Source organism: Lithobates pipiens, unplaced genomic scaffold (assembly GCF_037356315.1).
Source record: "Lithobates pipiens isolate NorthernLeopardFrog02 unplaced genomic scaffold, aLitPip1_a1.2 Scaffold_54, whole genome shotgun sequence".
Taxonomy (NCBI): domain Eukaryota; kingdom Metazoa; phylum Chordata; class Amphibia; order Anura; family Ranidae; genus Lithobates; species Lithobates pipiens.
This window is the reverse complement of record NW_027507876.1, coordinates 3,235,989-3,256,135: the sequence shown is the minus strand read 5'-3', so window position 1 is coordinate 3,256,135 and position 20,147 is coordinate 3,235,989. Positions and strand designations below refer to the sequence as shown.

At 40.3% G+C, this 20,147-nt stretch overlaps 1 protein-coding gene across 6 annotated transcripts in view; it reads right to left on the bottom strand.

Annotated features, from left to right (window-relative positions):
- Positions 1-4,620: 4,620 nt before the first annotated feature.
- CADM3 (cell adhesion molecule 3) overlaps positions 4,621-20,147 on the bottom strand; it is a 613,828-nt gene continuing 598,301 nt past the window's right edge. For all 6 annotated transcript variants that reach the window (XM_077467383.1, XM_077467378.1, XM_077467381.1 and 3 more), the window contains one exon: positions 4,621-9,944. In XM_077467383.1, the coding sequence (XP_077323509.1) occupies positions 9,826-9,944 (119 nt within the window). In that variant the 3' untranslated portion in view covers positions 4,621-9,825. The remainder of the gene's footprint in view (positions 9,945-20,147) is intronic.

The window sequence follows — 20,147 nt, the reverse complement described above, 5'->3', positions numbered from 1 at the left end:
GCCCCAAACTAAAACTCTGACCCTTAGTAACCAGCTTCCCCACACACGTCCCTAACCTTCAACCTATATCTAAACTCAATTCTAAACCTCAGCCATATCTCTAGCTCAAGGCCCTAACTCCAAACCTCAACCTAATCCATAACTTACAACCTCAACTTTTATCTCAATAGTTAAAACAAACCTGTGTTCAGCTAAGGCAGGGCAACACAACAAATATGCTTTAAAGTGCACCTGTGCCAAGACTCTGGACATAGTAAGATATTCCTAACAAGTAGCAAAAGAGCAGGTAGAGTCAATCTGACCTCTCCAGCTGCTCCCTTCATTGCAACTGGTGGTGAGATCTTTGGCTTAGCTTAGGGCGGCACTGCAAGTTGTACCCAGATCACCTAAAAAGTACATGCACTTTTTTTTGGTGCATTAGGCAACCAAGTCAAATGAACCCTAACACAATGCACGTTAATGTGCAGCATAACAGCCTCAGTGAGTGTGCATTAAATCACTACAACAGTGTACATCCAGCCTTAAAGTGTTTTTATGACTTTAATGTGCATAGCTAAGGGCATAGGTGCACTTAACGTTCCCCTTCCCAACAGCACATACTCTACCTTTCCGTCAATCCCCACTGTTCCGTTCAGCTGCAAAGATATAATAAAATACCCAGTCCTTCTAGAAATAGAGAAGCATGTAACTCACACCATGTAAGAGCACTTGAAAAATCAGCAAGCATTAGTGCTGTCAGTAGGTAGAATTCATAGCTCTGTGAGAGCTAAGAAATTAGCAACTTGTAGCTTACAGAGGGGAGTGTAGGGAAGGTGGTACATGTGGTGCTGGGGAGGGAGGCGGGCGGTTGAACTGAACCTGTTGCTTTGTTCTGTATAGCAAGGTACTGGTACACTTTCAGTAGCAATAATTTTGCTGATGTTCTGAAAATATCATGCAGAAAAGAAAATCTGTGCTATAATATTAACAACATATCTGACAATTAAAAAAGAAAAAGATGCTCTAAAACATTGCTTCTAAACAGTTGATTGCAAACAGCAGCAAGGCACCAATTGTGTGGTTATTTGTTTTGCTTAGTGTAGCCAGATTTCAAAAGCAAGTGAAGCATTGAGTTATAGTCGCTCCTCGTCAGATAAAGGGATCTCCAGAAAAATAATAGAAAAGTAAAATTCTTGAGAACTTCTCTGTTTAAGAAAAATGGAGGACTTGCCCTCCAACAGGTCTTCCTTGGACAGGTTGGAAATAGCAAATCTGTCCTGCAGCATCACCCACTGCAAACATCTAGTACAGTGATTCCCAACCAGGGTTCTGTGGAACCCTAGGGTTCCTCCAGAGGTTGCTAGGGGTTCCTTCAGCATTGGGCAATTTCTGCCTGTCAGATAAGTTCCCACTGACACCGTTGATCTTTTTAGCTATCTGTAAGGAGGAAATTCTTCCTAATGATCCCAAGTGTAAGGACCATTCTTCCCACTGATCATCACACTAATGTATCATGAGTTGTAGAGTTCTAATTTTTAGCAGGGGTTCCTCGAGACCGGAGAACTATTTCAAGGGTTGCTCTGTGTTGAAAAGGTTGAGAAAGGCTGATCTAGTACAATGTATTTATGGCACAACAGGGAAAAGGAAATGTGGTATTTGCCTGGTAATATTTCAGTCCACCAAGCACTTTCTGGAGACTTTAGGAGGAGCGTAGCCATTCATGTTTCCCTTGGACATGCCTTTTAAAACAAGGGTGGGTTTAGAAGGTCCAGATATAGGAAGAACACTTTTATTCATGCTAGAAAACCAATGTAGTATTTTAGCTTCAGTGCCGCAAAAAATAAGCATTTGTTTTGATTAGATTACAATTGCAAATTACCAACAAAGCAATATTTGACCATCTTAAAGCCAAGCTGAGATCAGCTAAATATATACCAGCTGCATCAAAATAAAGGGTGCGCAAAGTCTAAATTAATTTACTTTGGAGAGCAACCACAGTCACAGTAGAAAAGCTTGTCCACCAGCAACATGCTACTGAGAAGTAGCATGTTGCTGGTCTGTAGACCAGTAAAGGTCTGTAGAGGTTAGACAAACTTCATATTGAGTTAGAGCTAGAGCTCTCCAATCAGCGGGGGCATGAGCTTTGTTGGCTGCAGAGCTATGGGTCTGACTCAGCAGGGATGAGTGTTAGACCTCTGCAAAGAGACCACTACTTCTGCATAGAGAACAAGGGTGTTTCTTTGTACCGTGTTGGCAGGGGACATTTTACTCAAATTCTACTCAAAATGTGGCTGTTTTTTGAAGAAAATGAACTGTAAGATTTTTTGAACTTTTTTGTTCTCATGTGCCTGTTATGTATTCAGCTGGTTTAAACTAAAAGTTCAACTGGGCTTCGTCAAAGTAAAAGGCCCGATGTTATTTACTTTGTTATGGTAATCTAATAAAATGTTTTAGATTTTCTTTGTGTTTACAATTCAAATAGAAACTAAAAAATGTAGTTGCAGAATTGCAAGTGTTGTTACACATAACCCATTGGCATACTATCAACCTCTACCATCCAATTTACACAAACTAAACTTTATTTAGCATATGTAGTCTTACATGATAATGGAGATTTCTGTACCAAAGCTAACATGCCACAGAACACAAAAGCTACAAGATGGTTATCAACAGACTATCAAGGATCCATTTTGTTCTGCTGTTTATGGTTTCAGGACGGTCATGTTCCTTCTTGAATAGGGCTGGCTCCCACCAGGAGGCAAGCTGAAATCATTGCCTTTAGGAGATGCCCTGCAGTGGCAGCCTAAAAATGAATGTAATGTAGAATTTGTATTGCATAGTTACATTGCTCCAGCTTGGACCAATGTAAGTATACATATTTCATACATGTGAGACTGCTGTGGAAACAGAAAAATGACTGTAGTAATCAATGGTACCACAGTGATCACCTGGGTCTACCAGGTCCTGTGTCAAGCAACTGCTCATCTGTTTAGTAAAGGCATTCTTTAAGTGGCATCAACATCCCACCCCTCCATCAGGTCCAATGAGAGAAGAAAGAGAGGTCCAAAGAGAGAAAATCCTGTATCCATTAACCACTTTCAGACCGGACCAATTTGCTGGTCAAAGACCAGACCACTTTTTGCGATTCGGCACTGCGTCGCTTTAACTGACAATTGCACGGTCGTGCGACGTGGCTCCCAAACAAAATTAACGTCCTTTTTTTCCCACAAATAGAGCTTTCTTTTGGTGGTATTTGATCACCCCTGCGGTTTTTATTTTTTGCGCTATAAACAAAAATAGAGCGATAATTTTGAAAAAAACGCATTATTTTTTACTTTTTGTAATAATAAATATCCCCCAAAAATATATAAAAAAAAAAATTTTTCCCTCAGTTTAGGCCGATACGTATTCTTCTACATATTTTTGGTAAAAAAAATCGCAATAAGCGATTATTGATTGGTTTGCGCAAAAGTTATAGCGTTTACAAAATAGGGATAGTTTTATAGCATTTTTATTAATAATTTTTTTATTTTTTATTTTTTTACTAGTAATGGCGGCGATCTGCGATTTTTATTGTGACTGCGACATTGTGGGGGACCCATCGGACATTTTTGACACATTTTTGGGACCATTGTCATTTTTACAGTAATCACTGCTAAATAAATGCAGTGATTCCTGTGTAAATGACACTGGCAGTGAAAGGGTTAACCAGTGGGTGGCAGTGTAGGGGTTAAGTGTTCCTAGGGGTGTGTTACTAACTGTGGGGGGGTTGGGCTTTCATTTAGTGTACACTGATCTCTGCTCCAATCACATGGAGCAGAGATCAGCGTCACTAGTTGCTAGGCAGAATGGAAAAATGTTGTTTATACAGCATTTCCTCCATTCGGCCGCTCCGTGAGACGATCGCGGGGATGCCCGCGGCGATCGAGTCCGCGGGTCCCGCGACCGGACTCACGGGGGTCCCGACCAGCGCGGGAGCGCGCCACCGGCGGCGCGCTCCCGATGGCACGGCGGCAACGAATATTGGACGTACATGTACGCCAATATGCCTGCCCGTGCCATTCTGTCGACGTACATCGTCGTGCGCTGGTCGGGAAGTGGTTAAATACAAGGTGTTCTATGAATGCTGGCCTTGCCAAATGAGCAACCTCCTCTGCTTACTATGCAGAAGAGCAGCCAGGGGACTGTGATTGGTGTAGTAGTAGCGACTACTACAGTGATCCTCCGATTTCAGAGCAGTCCCACAGGTATGAGATACTGTATGTATACTTACTGGTCCATTATAGAACAGAAACCATACCTGGATTTCAGCTTTCAGAATCTCAACCTTCCTCCTGGACCCCAACTGCATTATCTTTTGGACAGTGAGAACTTAGTGTAGCCATGTAAAATTGATTACTGCACTGTCCCCAAGCTGTCATACAGGGGCAAGTACAGCCATGAGGAGGTGTCACTTATTACCAGGGGGGTAGAGAATGTGATCTGCTACTTGCAGTACAGAAAAACCCCTACTTAGAGAATAATATGAACCTGTCAATATATGTACATTTAGCAGACAACATCATTTTTTAGGCTAATGCCCCTACAGGTGTGTGCTGAACCTCATCCACCCATCAAAATAATGAGCCATATTAGAATCCATAAGCTTCCCATAAGATGTATTTTCACAGACTGAGTATATAGAGAGATATATATTTTAGAAAGGTACAAACATATAGTGAACTACATTCAGCACAGTCATTTAGACACGCATCCATATATATTGGAGTCTCCTCCCTGCAGGAAGCTCTTTCAACCCAAAAAAACGGCCATGTTTCTTTCTTCATCTACATACAAATATAGAACAGCAAATCAGACTGACTGGGAAGCACCTGGACCATATATATGTATATTATACTGTATATTTGCTGCATAACAAGAGCAAACAGATTGTAAAAAGTTTGTGGAGTACAGGGTGGACAGGAAGTGGTTAGTAAATAAAAGCCTGAAAACTGGTTACAACAAAACAGATTTCCCCATTTTGGATGGAAGTGGTACATTCAGTCAAATGCCAATCTGTGGAGGATTGGCGATCTTGGATAGTGGAACAGCTCTGCCCCCCCCCTTTCAATAGCATAAAATATTGCTCTAAGCATTATGCTAATGGTAGGATCACTCAAATTATTTTGTCTGTTTTGTGTTTATTTCTGCAGAAAATCCAGAAGGTTGAGCATAGCCATATATGTCAAGTTGAACTCCAGCGGAACAGCTAAGGGTTGGTCACCTTCTCTACTGCAATGTGTTGACTGAACAGTGAAGGAGCATCTCCACACCAATAAGGTTCATCACCCTGCTCTCCTCTCTTGCAGGCACATTCCTAGTGCCTGCAAGCATTTTTAGACTGATAACACTGTATCAGAACCTGATTAGTTGACAGTTATGTAAACACGTAAAAGATCATATCCGTATATTTGTTTGTGTCTCAACTGACCTTCTTTCTCATAGGGTGTAGGGAGCGGGGGAAAAGTGGTCGGGTAATTACATTTTTCAGTTGCACTGTTTTTTTTATCCATTAGGTCCCCATGTCTGCATAGGCAATTTTCTTAAAAAGGTGAACTTAGCCTTTAAAATATTATTTTATATTTGCCCAGAGTTCAACTTCCAGCAAAAAGCTGAATAAACTATTAGGACAAGAGCTTCGATCTTCCTTCCTGGATCTCTGACAGTATGACGATGATTGCGGAAGACTGAACACACCAAAGTCCATTCAAAACCAGAAAATCAATTTTGGATGTTCTTTCGTTTTAAGCAGGCCTGTACTGGAAGAGATAATACTGAGGTATAAGTTCTGTGAAAACAACAAATGTACATAGTGTATAGGCAGGAAAAGAATATATTGCTATGGTTTAACAACCATACCAAATGAACAGTCCAATTTATTTTATATACCAAAACGTATATATGGTTTTTAATGCAGCACTTCAGTGTCTGTAATTCACATCTACTTATTGAATATCATGGAACAAATGTTATGATCGCTGTGATTTATGACAACCAATCTAATGGCAGGTTATAGATGGAAAGTATCTAGTATGGTCATGCAAATGAAAAGCTAGATCTGACTGGTGACCAAAGGTAGGGCAGTACTAAACTTCTGCATACAGTTATCTTTCACAGTAAGGCAAGAGCAGTCATCCTATGTACGGTGGCAGCCAGTCAGATTTTAGCTTATACACGAAAAATGGAATTTCAATGGTTGTTACAAGCAACATTTCTCCTCTCCTTTGCCTGTAAATTCTTATGCTGAAAAACAGAGCAACCATTTCATTTTAAGGGTTTACAGTTAGATCCAACCTAATGTGAAATAGCATCATTCAGCAGCCTTCAAGTATTTTCGTTTGGACACAAGAGGAGAAAAAAGTTCTGATCCTCCCCTTTAGCTGCGATTTCATGCTTAGGCGCTTGATTACATGACTGGTAATCACAGCAGCTGTTCCTCCAAGACATACAAATAGAATAGTCAAGCAGTTTAGAGTACTGGATTTTACATCAGCAGAGTGGGCAGAAGACTGTAGAATGAGATTTTTTTTACGTAAACCTTAAGTGTGAAATGGGTTACTACCGTCACATGTTTTTATGGGATAAATGGAATTTTTGGTATTAGCATCTTGGTATGGAAGGGGTTGTGAGCTAGGACACAGGACTTGGAGTGGAACCATGTGGACACAGAGCTGAATAAGCATATGGATCTTGTGAAAAAAGTACCGTATGTCTCATTTGAGGTGTTCATGTAACTAAAGCCAACAAATTGAGATGGGAAAAACCTGCCTAACAAAACGTGTGTGTTTTGACGATGACAACTAGTAAGTTTCCAACTGATTTAATGCAGAACGGGTTATAGCACGAACAATGGATATCCAACTGATGGCTCTAGTCAACAATAGCACTTTTCATTTCCACCAGTCCTTTTCAATCCTGTTTTCTTCTCAGTGGAATGGTGTACAATGTTTGAGTTACAAGTGTCAATGATGTCCTTGATTGGGACCATATTTAAATGTATAACCAAAACATTTCTTTTTAATTTTGGATAGAGTAGAGAAAGCTATTTTTTTTGCTATGTCCTGGGGAGATCTCTTTTCACTTCCTATCTTGAAGATGAAAAAGAAAGTTAAAGGAAATATCCACAAAGTGAGGTCTCACAGTTGAAAGATTTCTCCTTGTCTCAAGTTCTATAGACAGCTCTAAACATTTTGGATTTCCCCTCACTTTCTGTGTTGATGACAATGGTCATCAGGGCGAATAGCAGAAATACAGCTATAACCACTTGATAGGGTTCAAACTCTTCCCCGTGTAAAAGTATTAGGCCACCTAGGCAATGCAATGTAAACAGGCAATGCAGTTGCAAGAGAACCTTTCAGGATGGCTGTTACCTTACTCAAATGAGACTTTCTTCTGAAGCCAAAGACGGCAATGTTGGCATTTCTTAACTGTGCTAGCTCTGGGGTGAGTAAATCACATAGCAAATCTTCAGAGATATGTTTTGTTCCATAACTAGAACGGCTTCACAGAGCCTTCTGGGGTGAAAGAAGCCTCCTCTTCAGGTAACTTTGGTCCTTTGAAACTTCCAGGTAGTGGTGAAAGGAAGCAGTTAACAGTTTATTGTGCCTGTATGTTGGTGGCTTTTGTTGAGACTAGTAAATTTTAGATCCAAGAGGATCTAAGAGGAGCTAACAACAACCTACAGGGATACTGAATGGGCAGGCTGGAGCATACAAAGTAAGTGATAACAGTCCTTAAAGAATTATGGAAAGTTTACCCACTGTGCCAACAACAATCTGTTAGCCTGAGACGGGGTCATATTTTACCTATAATGCTGGACTTCTATGGCCTTATTCAATAAACAGGCAAATGTCAAAGTGCTAATTGCACAGTATCTCATAGCAGGCAATCGTAATTTATGATTCTGATGGGTTGCTATGTTATGCTGTACAGCAATCTGCTTCTTGCACTGTTACTGTTGATTATAGGGTTTAACAAGTAAGTCTTACAGGGCTTGAGGTGAGATGATTGTGTTTGAAAGCAGAATAGGTTCCAGTTATCATGCGATGATTGGATAATGGTCAACCATGGTACATGCAATACAAAGACTCAAGAAAGGAACATATGGTAAGCCACAGCAACCAATTTACTTTCATAAATAATTTCCTTTCCAGCTTACACTTGTACATTTGCTAATAAGCAAAGCCCTTTTGCTGGATAATATCAATGAGATCTGGCTTATAACTTTTCTCATAACATGTATAGACACTTGTATAGTGAATAAGAGTCTGATGTAAATAAGCCTTTATTTAGTATGGCAGAGAGCAATATGCAAAGTGCAGAATTCACAGCAACCGATCAGAAATCAGCCTTCACTAGTCTAACTGTATTATTCTAAGTGCTGGAATCAGTTGCTATTAATTACTACACATCATTGCTTTCTGTGCCATGTTATTAAATAAAGATCTTTGTGAATGAAGCAACATTATAAAAGGATGGACAATGCAACAGCAACATGGCAAAAAAAAAAAACAATTAAAATAATAATAGTAATTTATGCCAAGCCTGGTACATACAGAGTATGACATTATACAGAGATTTATTGGTTAATATCAGTAACTCTTCCAGATGAATAATGCAGTCAGTTTTTGTGAAAAATGGAGTCTACGCTGCTAAAACAACAAATGAGGCATTTATGTGGTAAATATGGCCAAAGGTACCACTTCTCTCCTTTTTTTTTGACTGACTGGCCAATCAAAATGTTCCATGAAACTCAACCAGCAATTACGATGGTTACTCATTTGCCATAGCATTCCAGTATGGAATATTTCGATTGGCCGGTCATTAGCGTTACCATACAAAAATGTTCCATTAAGACCTGTTTTCAGACTGGGCTAATGGCAAAAAAAATTAAACAGAGCAAAAACATTTATGACACGAAACAAATAACACTGTGCCTTTTCTTTTTTCTGTGCGAAACCGAGACCCTGATTAGCATAAGCAAACTCGGTTAGGGACACTTACCCCCCACCCCATGACGGGAGCAGGGGGACATAACTGGGAGCTACACCTTTCTTCCCTCGACATAGCTTCCCATAATCCAGTGTTTCACTTAATGTCTCATTCTTCAAGTACCAACACGGTCATTTAACCTTTTTTTCTCGAGCCAGAACTAAAAGCCGCCACCGACTGCAAAAAAGGGATCATCATGAGAGCCGTAGCTATTACAGGTCTTTAAATGGAAGCTTTAATTGTGGCACCTTAGAAATTGCTCTTCGAGTATTCCTGACGTATAACACTCTTTTCTAGAAAATGCCTATCCTACCTGTTTAAATTACCCTGAAAAAAAAAGAACAAAAAACAAAAAAACACTAAATATATTTAAATATGCTTTCTCCCGCTGACCCGCCCACCCCACCCAATCCCAACATTCCAAAGTAAAAAATAAAAACATAAAACTTTGTACACATCGTAAATGAAAATAAACGAAAAAATATTTGAACTCACGATTATTATTTGTTTTGTTAGAATAGTGCGTTCACTGAAGATATGTAGATTTAAGCAAGCAATTTTTTAACCTTTTAAAGAGTTTTTAGTAATAACTTTTGTACAAGTTTGTTTAAGAAGCACGATCTCTCAGTCGACTGTCCCTTTCTCTCCCCTCCATCCTGTTTTTGGCCCTGTTAGAGAAAGAGAGTCATCCAAGTCACATGTTGCCGGACATTGGTATCAATTTGTTCTTCCGATGCTGTTTTTTTTGTTTTCCCGGTGTTAACTTATTTGTTGATCTTTTTGCCGTTGTTACATCATCAGGAGGAGGAGTTGGGCTTATATGAAATATTCCTTTTTGTCGTCAGTTCCGCCTTGTCCGCCTTCTGCATTGATGATGGCTGTGTCGGCATCGGGTGCGTCGTCTGATCCCTTGGCTTCATGAGTAAGATAGGTGCCTGAAAACGGACAAATAGACAATACTGCAACATCATCATTATCATCCTCGACTTTTCCTAGCGAAAGATGGGAGATTATAGCATATACGGTAAGGTTTTCATTTGTTCTCTAGATAATATACGTTATCTTAGAGCTTGATCACTTAATTTGCTATAAAATGTGGTAGAAATCCCCCTTTAGGCTGGGTTCACATATGAGCCGCATGTGGCTCACAGCAGGGGGCCGGTGTGTCCTGGTTCACAATTTCAGGTCTGATTTCAGTCCGAATTTTGGGCTGAATTCGGACCTGAAACGGACCAAAAAGTGCACAGCGTTCTTGTGCAAAACGCACCAGACCCACTGCGGTGATATGTGAAGCGGCTCCATAGAGAGCCAGTCAAAATCTCCTGCTATTGCAAATTGAATGCGGGGAACCCTAATCCAATTCGCAATGGTGTGAAGCCTTAATGCATGCTACTAAAACACACAGTAACACAATAGGTTTGATTTACTAAATCTGGAGAGTGCAAAATCTGGTGCAGCTGTGCATGGTAGCCAATCAGCTTCTAAATTCAATTTGTTTAACCTCTTCACGTCGACCGTACGCAAATATGTGGGCTTTTTTCTGTGGGGCCGCATATTTGCATATCTCCCTTTGTGCTGGGATTGCAACACACTGCTGGCTCCCAGCACAGAGATCGGGGACTCACTAAAAGCCCCGGGCTCGGTTCTAAGGATCGAGGCCTGGAGCATCCGATTCTGTATCACCTGATCGCTGTGATAGCCTCTGATTGGCTATCACAGTGATCAGTAACTGTAAAGCCCGCCCCTGTGTTTTCTGTCTTTGTGAATGGACGAGACAGATACATTGTATCTTTCTCTGTCCTTGCAGAGATAGAAAAAAAAGTGTGTGTAGAGAGAAAATAAAAATAATAATAATAATAATAAAATATTTTTTTAAAAATACCTAGATCAAAGTTTGATCTAGGTCAGCCCCTGGGTTAGTGTTAGGGTCAAATGTCAGGGTCAGTATTTTTTGGACAGGATTTTTATTTTTTTCTAATTAGTATCAGCGTCAGTGTGTTTTAGGTAGGATAAAAAAAAGCAAAATGTGCACGATTGTTTCTGGGTTGTACTACGGGTACAGAGAACTAACATACATATGTGGTATCACTGCGATCATCAGGAAAATGTATTTTTATGTTGTTCTTTGGTGATAGGTTGCTGTAGTAGCAAGAAATATGCAGTTAATGTTTTTTTTACTATTCTGGGCCAGTTTCTCTTCTCTGCAATGAGAACCGAGCCATCAAACATCGCCGATGGCTCATTTCTCTCACCTTCCCGAGCGGAGAGCTGGTGACTGTCAATCAGCAGCTCTCCTGCTCTGCTTCTCCACGATCACTGGAGCGCTGAGCTGCTGAGCGACCGTCTCAGCCTCTCAGTGGCTTGCTGAGAGGCTGAGATGCCTATCGGTCCAGGAACCTGGCAGATCCAGACTTTATTGTCGGGATGATGCAGTGTCTGTACTGATTGCAGTGATGTCAGCAGAGAGCGGACTTCAGACTGCTCTCTGCTGAAAAGGGGTCACAGGAGTGCAAAATGAATTGTACTCCTGTGAGCCATAGGAGAAACCCAACCAAACAAGCTCAGGCTGGACTTTTCCTTTAATTAAGCTTTGACAAGAAACCTGGAAGCTGGTTTCTATGCACAGCTGTACCAGATTTTGCACTTTCGAGTTTTTGTAAATCAACCCCAGTATATACACCAATTAACAACAACTTTATGAGCACCGAGAGTTTAAGTGAATAATATTGATTATCTTGTTACAATGGCATTTGAAAGTTGGTGGGATATATTAGGCAGCGGGTCAACATGTTGTTCCTGAAGTTGATGCGTTGAAAGGAAAAAAAATGGGCACCGTGGTTTGTTACGTATGGGGCTGTGTAGCCGCAGATCATGCTAACCCTTGTCCACAGCCCAAAGTGTCTACAATGTGTACATGGGCATCAGAATTGAACCATGCAGCAATGGAAGAAGGTGGCCTGGTCTGATGGATCATATTTTCTATACATCACGTTGACAGCCCAGGTGTGTGTGCATCACTTATCTGGGGAAGACATGGCACCAGGATGTGGTATGGGAAAAAAGACAAGTGTGGAGTCAGCATGATGCTTTGGGCAATGTTCTGCTGGGAAAACTTGGGTCCTGCCATTCATGTGGATGTTAATTTACACGTACTACCTACCTAAATATTGTTGCTGACCAATGGTCAGGTATTCCCTGATGGCAGTGGCCTCTTTCAGCAAAATAATGTGCCCTGCTACACTGCAAAAATAAAGAATAGCTAGAGGAACACGACTAGTTCAAAGTCTTGACTTGGCCTCCAAAGTCTCCAGATCTCAATCCAATCCAGCATTTGTGGGATGTGCTGGAAAAACAAGTCTGATCTGTGGAGGCTCCACCTCACGCTTTACAGGACTTGGATCTGCTACTGACGACTTGGTGCTAGACACCACAGCATACCTTCAGAGCTCTAATGAAGTCCATGCCTTGATGAGTCAGGGTTGTTCTGGTGGCCAAAGGGGACCTACTCAATATTAGGTGGGTAGTCATAAAGTTAAGGCTGATCGGTGTAAGTGTGTTGTAGTAACCCAATGCACATACACAAAAAAAATGCACTTCACTAATAACATTTGACAGAAAAATGAATACTTTGGGCATTGTGGTGTGCTGCACTGCCAAAAATATGAGATGTTTTATGAGATGAGGTGTCTTAACAGCCCATTCAAAATGAATGGGTTACCTTGACGCTGTGTGCATCAATGCATGAAAATGTATGAGCAGTAGGGTGTGAATGAGCCCTTATATATGACTTAACTGCAACCAACAGACAAATAGGCACTACTACAGTATCATCATTATCTTCCTTGACATTTCAGAATGAAAGCTGGCCATACAACAATAGAATTTTTTTTTAGAAAATATGGCTTTTGAAACATTCTTTCATTTTTTTCATAGTTAATGGGGTAAAGTTGATGACAGTCTTTAACCATATCTACAGTTGTGCTCAAAATTTTGCATACCCTGGCAGAAATTATTTTGGCAATTACATTGAAAATATGACTGATCGTGCCTATTTAACCACTTAAGGACTGAGCCTCTTTTTCAGATTCGGTGTTTACATGTTTAAAACAGTTTTTTTTGCTAGAAAATTACTTAGAACCCCCAAACATTATATATATTTTTTTCTAACACCCTAGAGAATACAATGGTGGTTATTGCAATACTTTTTTCACACCGTATTTGCGCAGCGGTCTTACAAGCGTACTCTTTTTTGGAAAAAATTCACTTTTTTGAATAAAAAAATAAGACATCAGTAAAATTAACACCATTTTTTTATATTGTGAAAGATAATGTTACACCGAGTAAATTGATAACCAATATGTCACGCTTCAAAATTGCGCCCGCTCGTGGAATGGCATCAAACTTTTACCCTCAAAAATCTCCATAAGCGACATTTAAAAAATTCTACAGGTTGCATGTTTTGCGTTACAGAGGAATTCTAGGGCTAGAATGATTGCTCTCGCTCTACCGATCACGGTGATACCTCACATGTGTGGTTCAACTACCGTTTTCATATCCGGGCGCTACTCACATATGCGTTCGGATCACTTTATTCCTATTACAAGGAATGTAAACATCCCCTGTAATAGAAAAAAGCATGACAGGTCCTCTTAAATATGAGATCTGAGGTCAAAAAGTCCACAGATCTCATATTTGGACTTAAATGCAATAAAAATAAAAAAAATTTCATTTGAAAAAATTACATTGAAAAAATGTGCCTTTAAGAGGTATGGGCGGAAGTGACGTTTTGGCATCGCTTCCACTCTGCTATGGTATAGAGACAGGTGGGGGCCATCTTAGCCTCACTCGTCTCCATACCAAGGAAGTGAAAGGACCCGATCGCCTCCGCCATTACCGACGGCTCTGGTAAGCGGCGGAGGGCGGATGGCACCTCTCCTGCCGCCGATAACGGTGATCTTGCAGCTAACCCGCTGCAGAGACCACCATTATCGTACACAGGACCAGCGCCAGAGAGATGGATATCTCGGTTGTGGCAGCAGCCATTACCAAGATATCGCTCTTCAAAAAATGGACGTACATCATCATACGCCGGTCGTAAAGTGGTTAAGGATAGTGATGACATGAAGCCATTTATTATCACATAGTTTTTGGATCCTTTTTCAATTATAATAATAACCCAAATGGCATGAATAAAAAGTTTACATACCCTGGAACGTTTGGTCTTGGTACAGACACAGAAGGTGGCACACACAGGTTAAAATGGCAATTAAAGGTTAATTTCTCTCATTTGTGTCTTTTTAAATCGCAATTATTGTTTGTGTATAAATAGTCAATGCGTTTGTTTTAGCTCTCACTTGGATGCCCTAAGCAGGCTAGACACGGAGCTATCAGGAGGTAGAAAAGAACAGTCAAAAGACCTGCGTAACAAAGTAGTGGAATTTTATAAAGATGGATAAGGATATAAAAAGATACCCAAAGCCTTGAATATGCCAGCCAGTATTGTTTAATCCCCTATTAAGAAGTGGAAAATTTGGGGCTCTTTTGATAACAAGCCAAGGTCGGGTCGACCAAGAAAGATTGCAGCCACAACTTGCAGTAGAATTGCTCAGGATACAAAGAAAAACCCACAGGTAACCGCAGGAGAAATACAGGCTACTCTCCAAAAGATGGTGTGGTTGTTTTTAAGAAGCACAATTCAACGATAATTTAACAAAAAAAAGCTGCATGGTTGAGCTGCAAGAAGGAAGCCTTTTCTGTGCCAATGCCACAAAAAAAGCCCAATGAGACATGTCAAGGTGTCATTGGGCATATTGTAACCAGGCTTTTTTGTGGAACTTGTGCATTAAAGGCTTCTTTCTGGCAACTTGACCATGCAGCTCTTTTTTGTTCAGGTATCATCGTATTGTGCTCCTTAAAAACAACCACACCATCTTTTTCCAGAGCAGCCTGTATTTCTCCTGAGGTTACCTATGGATTTGTCTTTGTCTCCTGAACAATTGCTGTAGCAGTTGTGGCTGAAATCTTTCTTGATCTAGCCGACTATGGCTTGGTATCAAGAGATCCCCAAAATGTCTGCTTCTTTTTTTTTTTCCATAAAGTATTTATTGAATTTTCAAACAGTACAGAAACAAGCGATACTAAGTGTACTAAAAGAACATAGTACATAATAAAACCACAAACATCTGAAAAGATAGAAAGAATACTTAAACACAATAATAGGACGTAAGGCAATCTTATTCCCATACCTCTAACTTAATCCGAAATATTTTCCCCCATACTCCACGGAGTGGACGTGACAAGTCCATGAGAGGTCACCGTTGCGTATAGTAGGGAAGTATGTAGCCCAAGGGTTAAGACTTGTGTCTCGGGAAAGTACGGTCAGTGAAAGGTATCAATCTACCTCCCGAAGGCACAATGTGAGGTAAAGGGGAGAGGAGGAGATGTCAGCGGGTGGGATCAAGATGTAGAGGGCAAGGAAAGTACTTGCCCAGCTGCGGAGTGGTGGTCAAACGTTCGTGGGTTTGGAGCGTCAACCGATTCTTATTAAATGATTGAATAGTACTGACTGGCATATGCAAGGCTTTGGGTATCTATTTATATCCTTTTCCATCTTTGTAAAGTTTTATTACCTTGTTATGCAGGTATTTTGACTGTTCTTTAATGTTTCCCATGGCTTAGTATCTAGCCTGCTTAGTGCATCCATGTGAGAACTAACAAAAATAATTGTAACTGATTGCAGATCTGTGCACACAATAATTTATTTATACTTTAAAATATAATCAAATGAATATTTTCATATAACACTCCAGCTGGGTAAGTAAAAATACTGCATATAAAAAATATGCATTAATAAACTACAAATCTCCCACATGTTCTTATTACAATCTATTTGTGCAATGAATTCATTTAAAAAGTCCATAAAACCCACTTAAATCTCTAAAGGTGCTCTCAAGAAGATCCTCTTGAAAAAGTCTCTCACTGGACGAAACTCGTTGGGACATGGCCTAGGAGTGGACGTGTACAAGCTACCCTGCTGATCTGAGATCTCTGGGTAGAGTGATACATACAGCTATGGCATCTGACCCTGCAAGCTGAGAGGTACTAAGAGATTTGTTTGTTACATGTGTTTCTATCCTTTTTATCTTGTGTGTAGTATTGCTTTAAATCCTTCTTTGTTAATACGGAATTACACTATTGTGTTTGCTTCCTTCTGTTTTCATACTTACCCTGTGGATAAGAACTAGCAATCCAAGAATCAAAGAGTGTGCCCTGGTGGAAAGCTGACATATTGGTGGGTCCTAATGTGCTTAATGCCGATCTTTAAATATTGAGGCATAGAGTGAGTTACAATCTCAAGGGGTGTGAATCACTGAGCACTGAGTGAACACTGGACTATCAAACTTGCACTTTGGAAGATTTCATATACAGTGAGGGGAAAAAAGTATTTGATCCTCTATCAATCAGCTTGATTTCTGGCTTCCAGGTGCCTCCTATACATGTAACAAGCTGAGATTAGGAGCACTATCTTAAAGGGAGTGCTCCTAATCTCAGCTTGGTACCTGTACAAAAGACACCTGTCCACAGAAGCAATCAGATTCCAATCTCTCCACGGCCAATCTCTCCATGGCCAAGACCAAAGAGCTGTTCATGGATGCCAGGAACAAGATTGTAGACTTAGACTGGGCTGGAATGGGCTACAAGACCATCACCAAGTAGCTTGGGGAGAAGAAGACAACAGTTGGTGCGATTATTCGCAAATGGAAGAATCACAAAATAACTGTCAATTTACCTCGGTCTGGGACTCCATGCAAGATCTCACCTCGTGGAGTGTCAATGATCATAAGAACAGTGGGGAATCAGCCCAGAACTACACGGGATAATCTTGTCAATGATCTCAAGGCAGCTGGCACCTTATTCACCAAGAAAACAAATGGTAACGAACTACGCCGTGAAGGAATAAAATCCTGCAGTGCCCCCGCAAGGTCCCCCTGCTCAAGAAAGCACATGTACAGGCCCGTCTGAAGTTTTCTAATGAACATCTGAATGATTCAGAGGAGATCTGGGTGAAAGTGTTGTAGTCAGATGAGACCAAAATCAAGCTTTTTGACATCAACTTAACTCGCCGTATTTGGAAGGGGAGAAATGTTGCCTATGACCCCAAAAACACCATCCCCACCATCAAATATGAGGATGGAGACATGCTTTGGGGGTGTTTTTCTGCTAAGGGGACAGGACAACTTCACCACATCAAAGGGACAATGGACGGGGACATGTACCGTCAAATCTTGGGTGAGAACCTCCTTCCCTCAGACGTTTTTCAGGATTTTTTTGTTTTTATTTGGTCTCTATATTTTTTCCCTTACTGTATGAGCACTTTTGGAGATCTAAGTGGATTTTATTGACTTTTATGAGTTATAAATTGTATTTATTGCACAAATAGATTGTAATAAGAACACTTGAGGGATTTGGAGTTTATTTATACATATTTTTTTACATGAAATATTTTTACTTACCTGATTGGTGTGTGATATGAATTTATGAAATAGATATTTATTTTGAAGTATGAATTATTATGTGCACAGCACTGCAATCACTTCCAATAATTTGATCTTGGATCTTTTTTGTGTATAAGACACATTCATTTCTTGAAACAAGAGAGGTATATTAACTTTTTTTTTCAACCATAGCAACAAGGAAAATCTTATGATAAGGCTAGGAAATTTTAACTGTAAAATTCTAACTGCAAATGTGTTTTTTGTTCAGAAAAATGCACTTCTGTGATGTGCATGGAATCCCAAAAATGAGCGTAGGATTCAAAACACATTGTAATTGAATGAAAAATTTTTAGATTTTCATATGAAATACGTAGAGCCCATAATGGCACTACTGAATGTTCTGACAGCTATGCTCTTTGCTATTTCTGACTGGTGTACACGGTGCACCTTCTTCTCTACTATTGATCTTTACATAATATTGCTGGCCTATTGTGCCATCATCTATACCCGCAAGCTATGGATTCTCCTTATTATGAAACTTTGGTCCGCCCTCCATTTCGTCCTGGAGGTCTGTGTGGGTCACTACGCCACAGCTTCCGGGTAGAAATTCCCTGGCACCCCACACAGAACTGCTAGGCTCTCTCTCCCCCCTCCTTTGGATCTGACCTATAATTATTTGCATCTACTCTTGAAGAAGTGGAAAATAATCCACAAAACGTGTAGAGTTATAGGATATCAAGAAATTTGTGGATCATTATGAATTTTGCCTTTATGCATTTCTATCTGCCAAATCATGTATCTCTATCAAACATAATGTATACAAACATTAAAAACTTTTATGAATTTACTAGGTTTATTATGACTACTTATTATGGATCTGTTCAATATATCTTTTCTTTTGTTGTTGGTATTTTATTATGTCTAGCAAATTGTTAATATGAATTTGACTATTATGCAATAAATTTGTAATCATGTAACTGTTTAAAAGGGTTTAGCTTCATTTAAAGTCCCGTGACCATGTTCTTGTTTTTGTATGAATGCTCTAATGCCACGTACACACGATCGGAATTCTCATCAGAAAAAGCTCTGATGGTTTTCCCGACGGAATTCCGACATAATTCGGCTCAAGCTGTCTTGCCTACACACGGTCACATCAAATTCCGATAATTAATAACGCGGTGACGTACAACACGTACGATGTGACTAGAAAAAGGAAGTTCAATAGCCAGTAGCCAATAGCTTCTGTCTCGTAGTTGAATCGGAGTATGCGTGATTTTTTGGCGTGTCGGAATCGCATACACACGATTGGAATTACCGATAGAACGTTTTTCCGTCTGGAAAATTGAGAACATGCTATCAATTTTTGGCTGGCGGAAATTCGGACAGCTAAATTCCGATGGAGTATACACACGGTCACATTTTCCGATGAAAAGCTCTCATCGGTCTTTTTCTGTCCGGAATTCCGATCGTGTGTACGTGGCATAACAGAATTTTTCTGAACTTTCACGCAAACATTAAAATAATATTCTACTGGTGTATGGCCAGCTGGTGTATGAAGAATTCAAGCATGAGAGTGACAACAAGATTACAGGTAACAGTGATGGCTTGAATGCCACGTGGACAGAAAATGAAGGACAATCTCTCCAATGGGGACACAGACAAAAATAGAAAGAAGACAGAGAATATAACCCTTCCTCACTCTAGCCAAATCCAAAGAAAACTTTTGGATGGCACGTTAAAGTAGCTGTAAACCCTATATAAATCACATTTAGTTTGCTAAAGCACTGTGTATACCAAACAACTGTTATTGCGTACTTGTTTTGATCATTCATTGCTGATCTCCTGCAGCTTCTTTGCAGACACAGTGTATCCTGTTTATATCCACATACTCTATTGGAAGCCATTACAACAAAGTGACAATGCAGGAGCACAGTTAGGAGAAAGGGACAGAACATTGTACATATTTGCCAGCACATCACGGATCTTCAAATATTTTCCAAAAGGTTTTTGTTGAAGAATGATCACATCACAGCTTGAAAGTGCAGAAGAAACGTTTCAGAACTGTACCGGACCCCCTGATGATGACATGTCAGATGAAGGGGTCCTGCGTGGCTCCGAAATGTTGCACTTCCTTGCTGCGATGTGATTATTCTTCAATAAAAAACATTTTGGACAATATTTGAAGATCTGTGGTGAGCTGGCAAATATGTCCAAAAGTCTCCAGCTAATTTCTGCTGCAGCACTGGCTATCGTCAAGCCTATTCCAAGAACATGTGTGATGGGAATATTGACATTTGTTAGGGTCAGATTGTCACCCTAAAACAGAAAGTGCCTGAACATAGACCTTAAAGAGGATCTTCACTGTGTTTGAAAAAAAATAAAATTAGCAGCTAAAAATACTGTAGCTGCTGACTATTAATAAAAGGACACTTACCTGTCCAGGGATCAAGTGCTGTCCTCATCTGGGTCGGTTCTTTGCCAGTCTTTGGGTCCCTGGCACTGGCATGTTAACTGTGGGAAGTCAACTGTGAATCCTTGCAGCTTTACAGCTGACTTCCACGCAGTGCTTTTTGAATGGCCCCACAATGTTATCGGGCTTGTGCCATGTCCCAGGAAGGTTGGGGATGGGGAAGGGTGACTTCC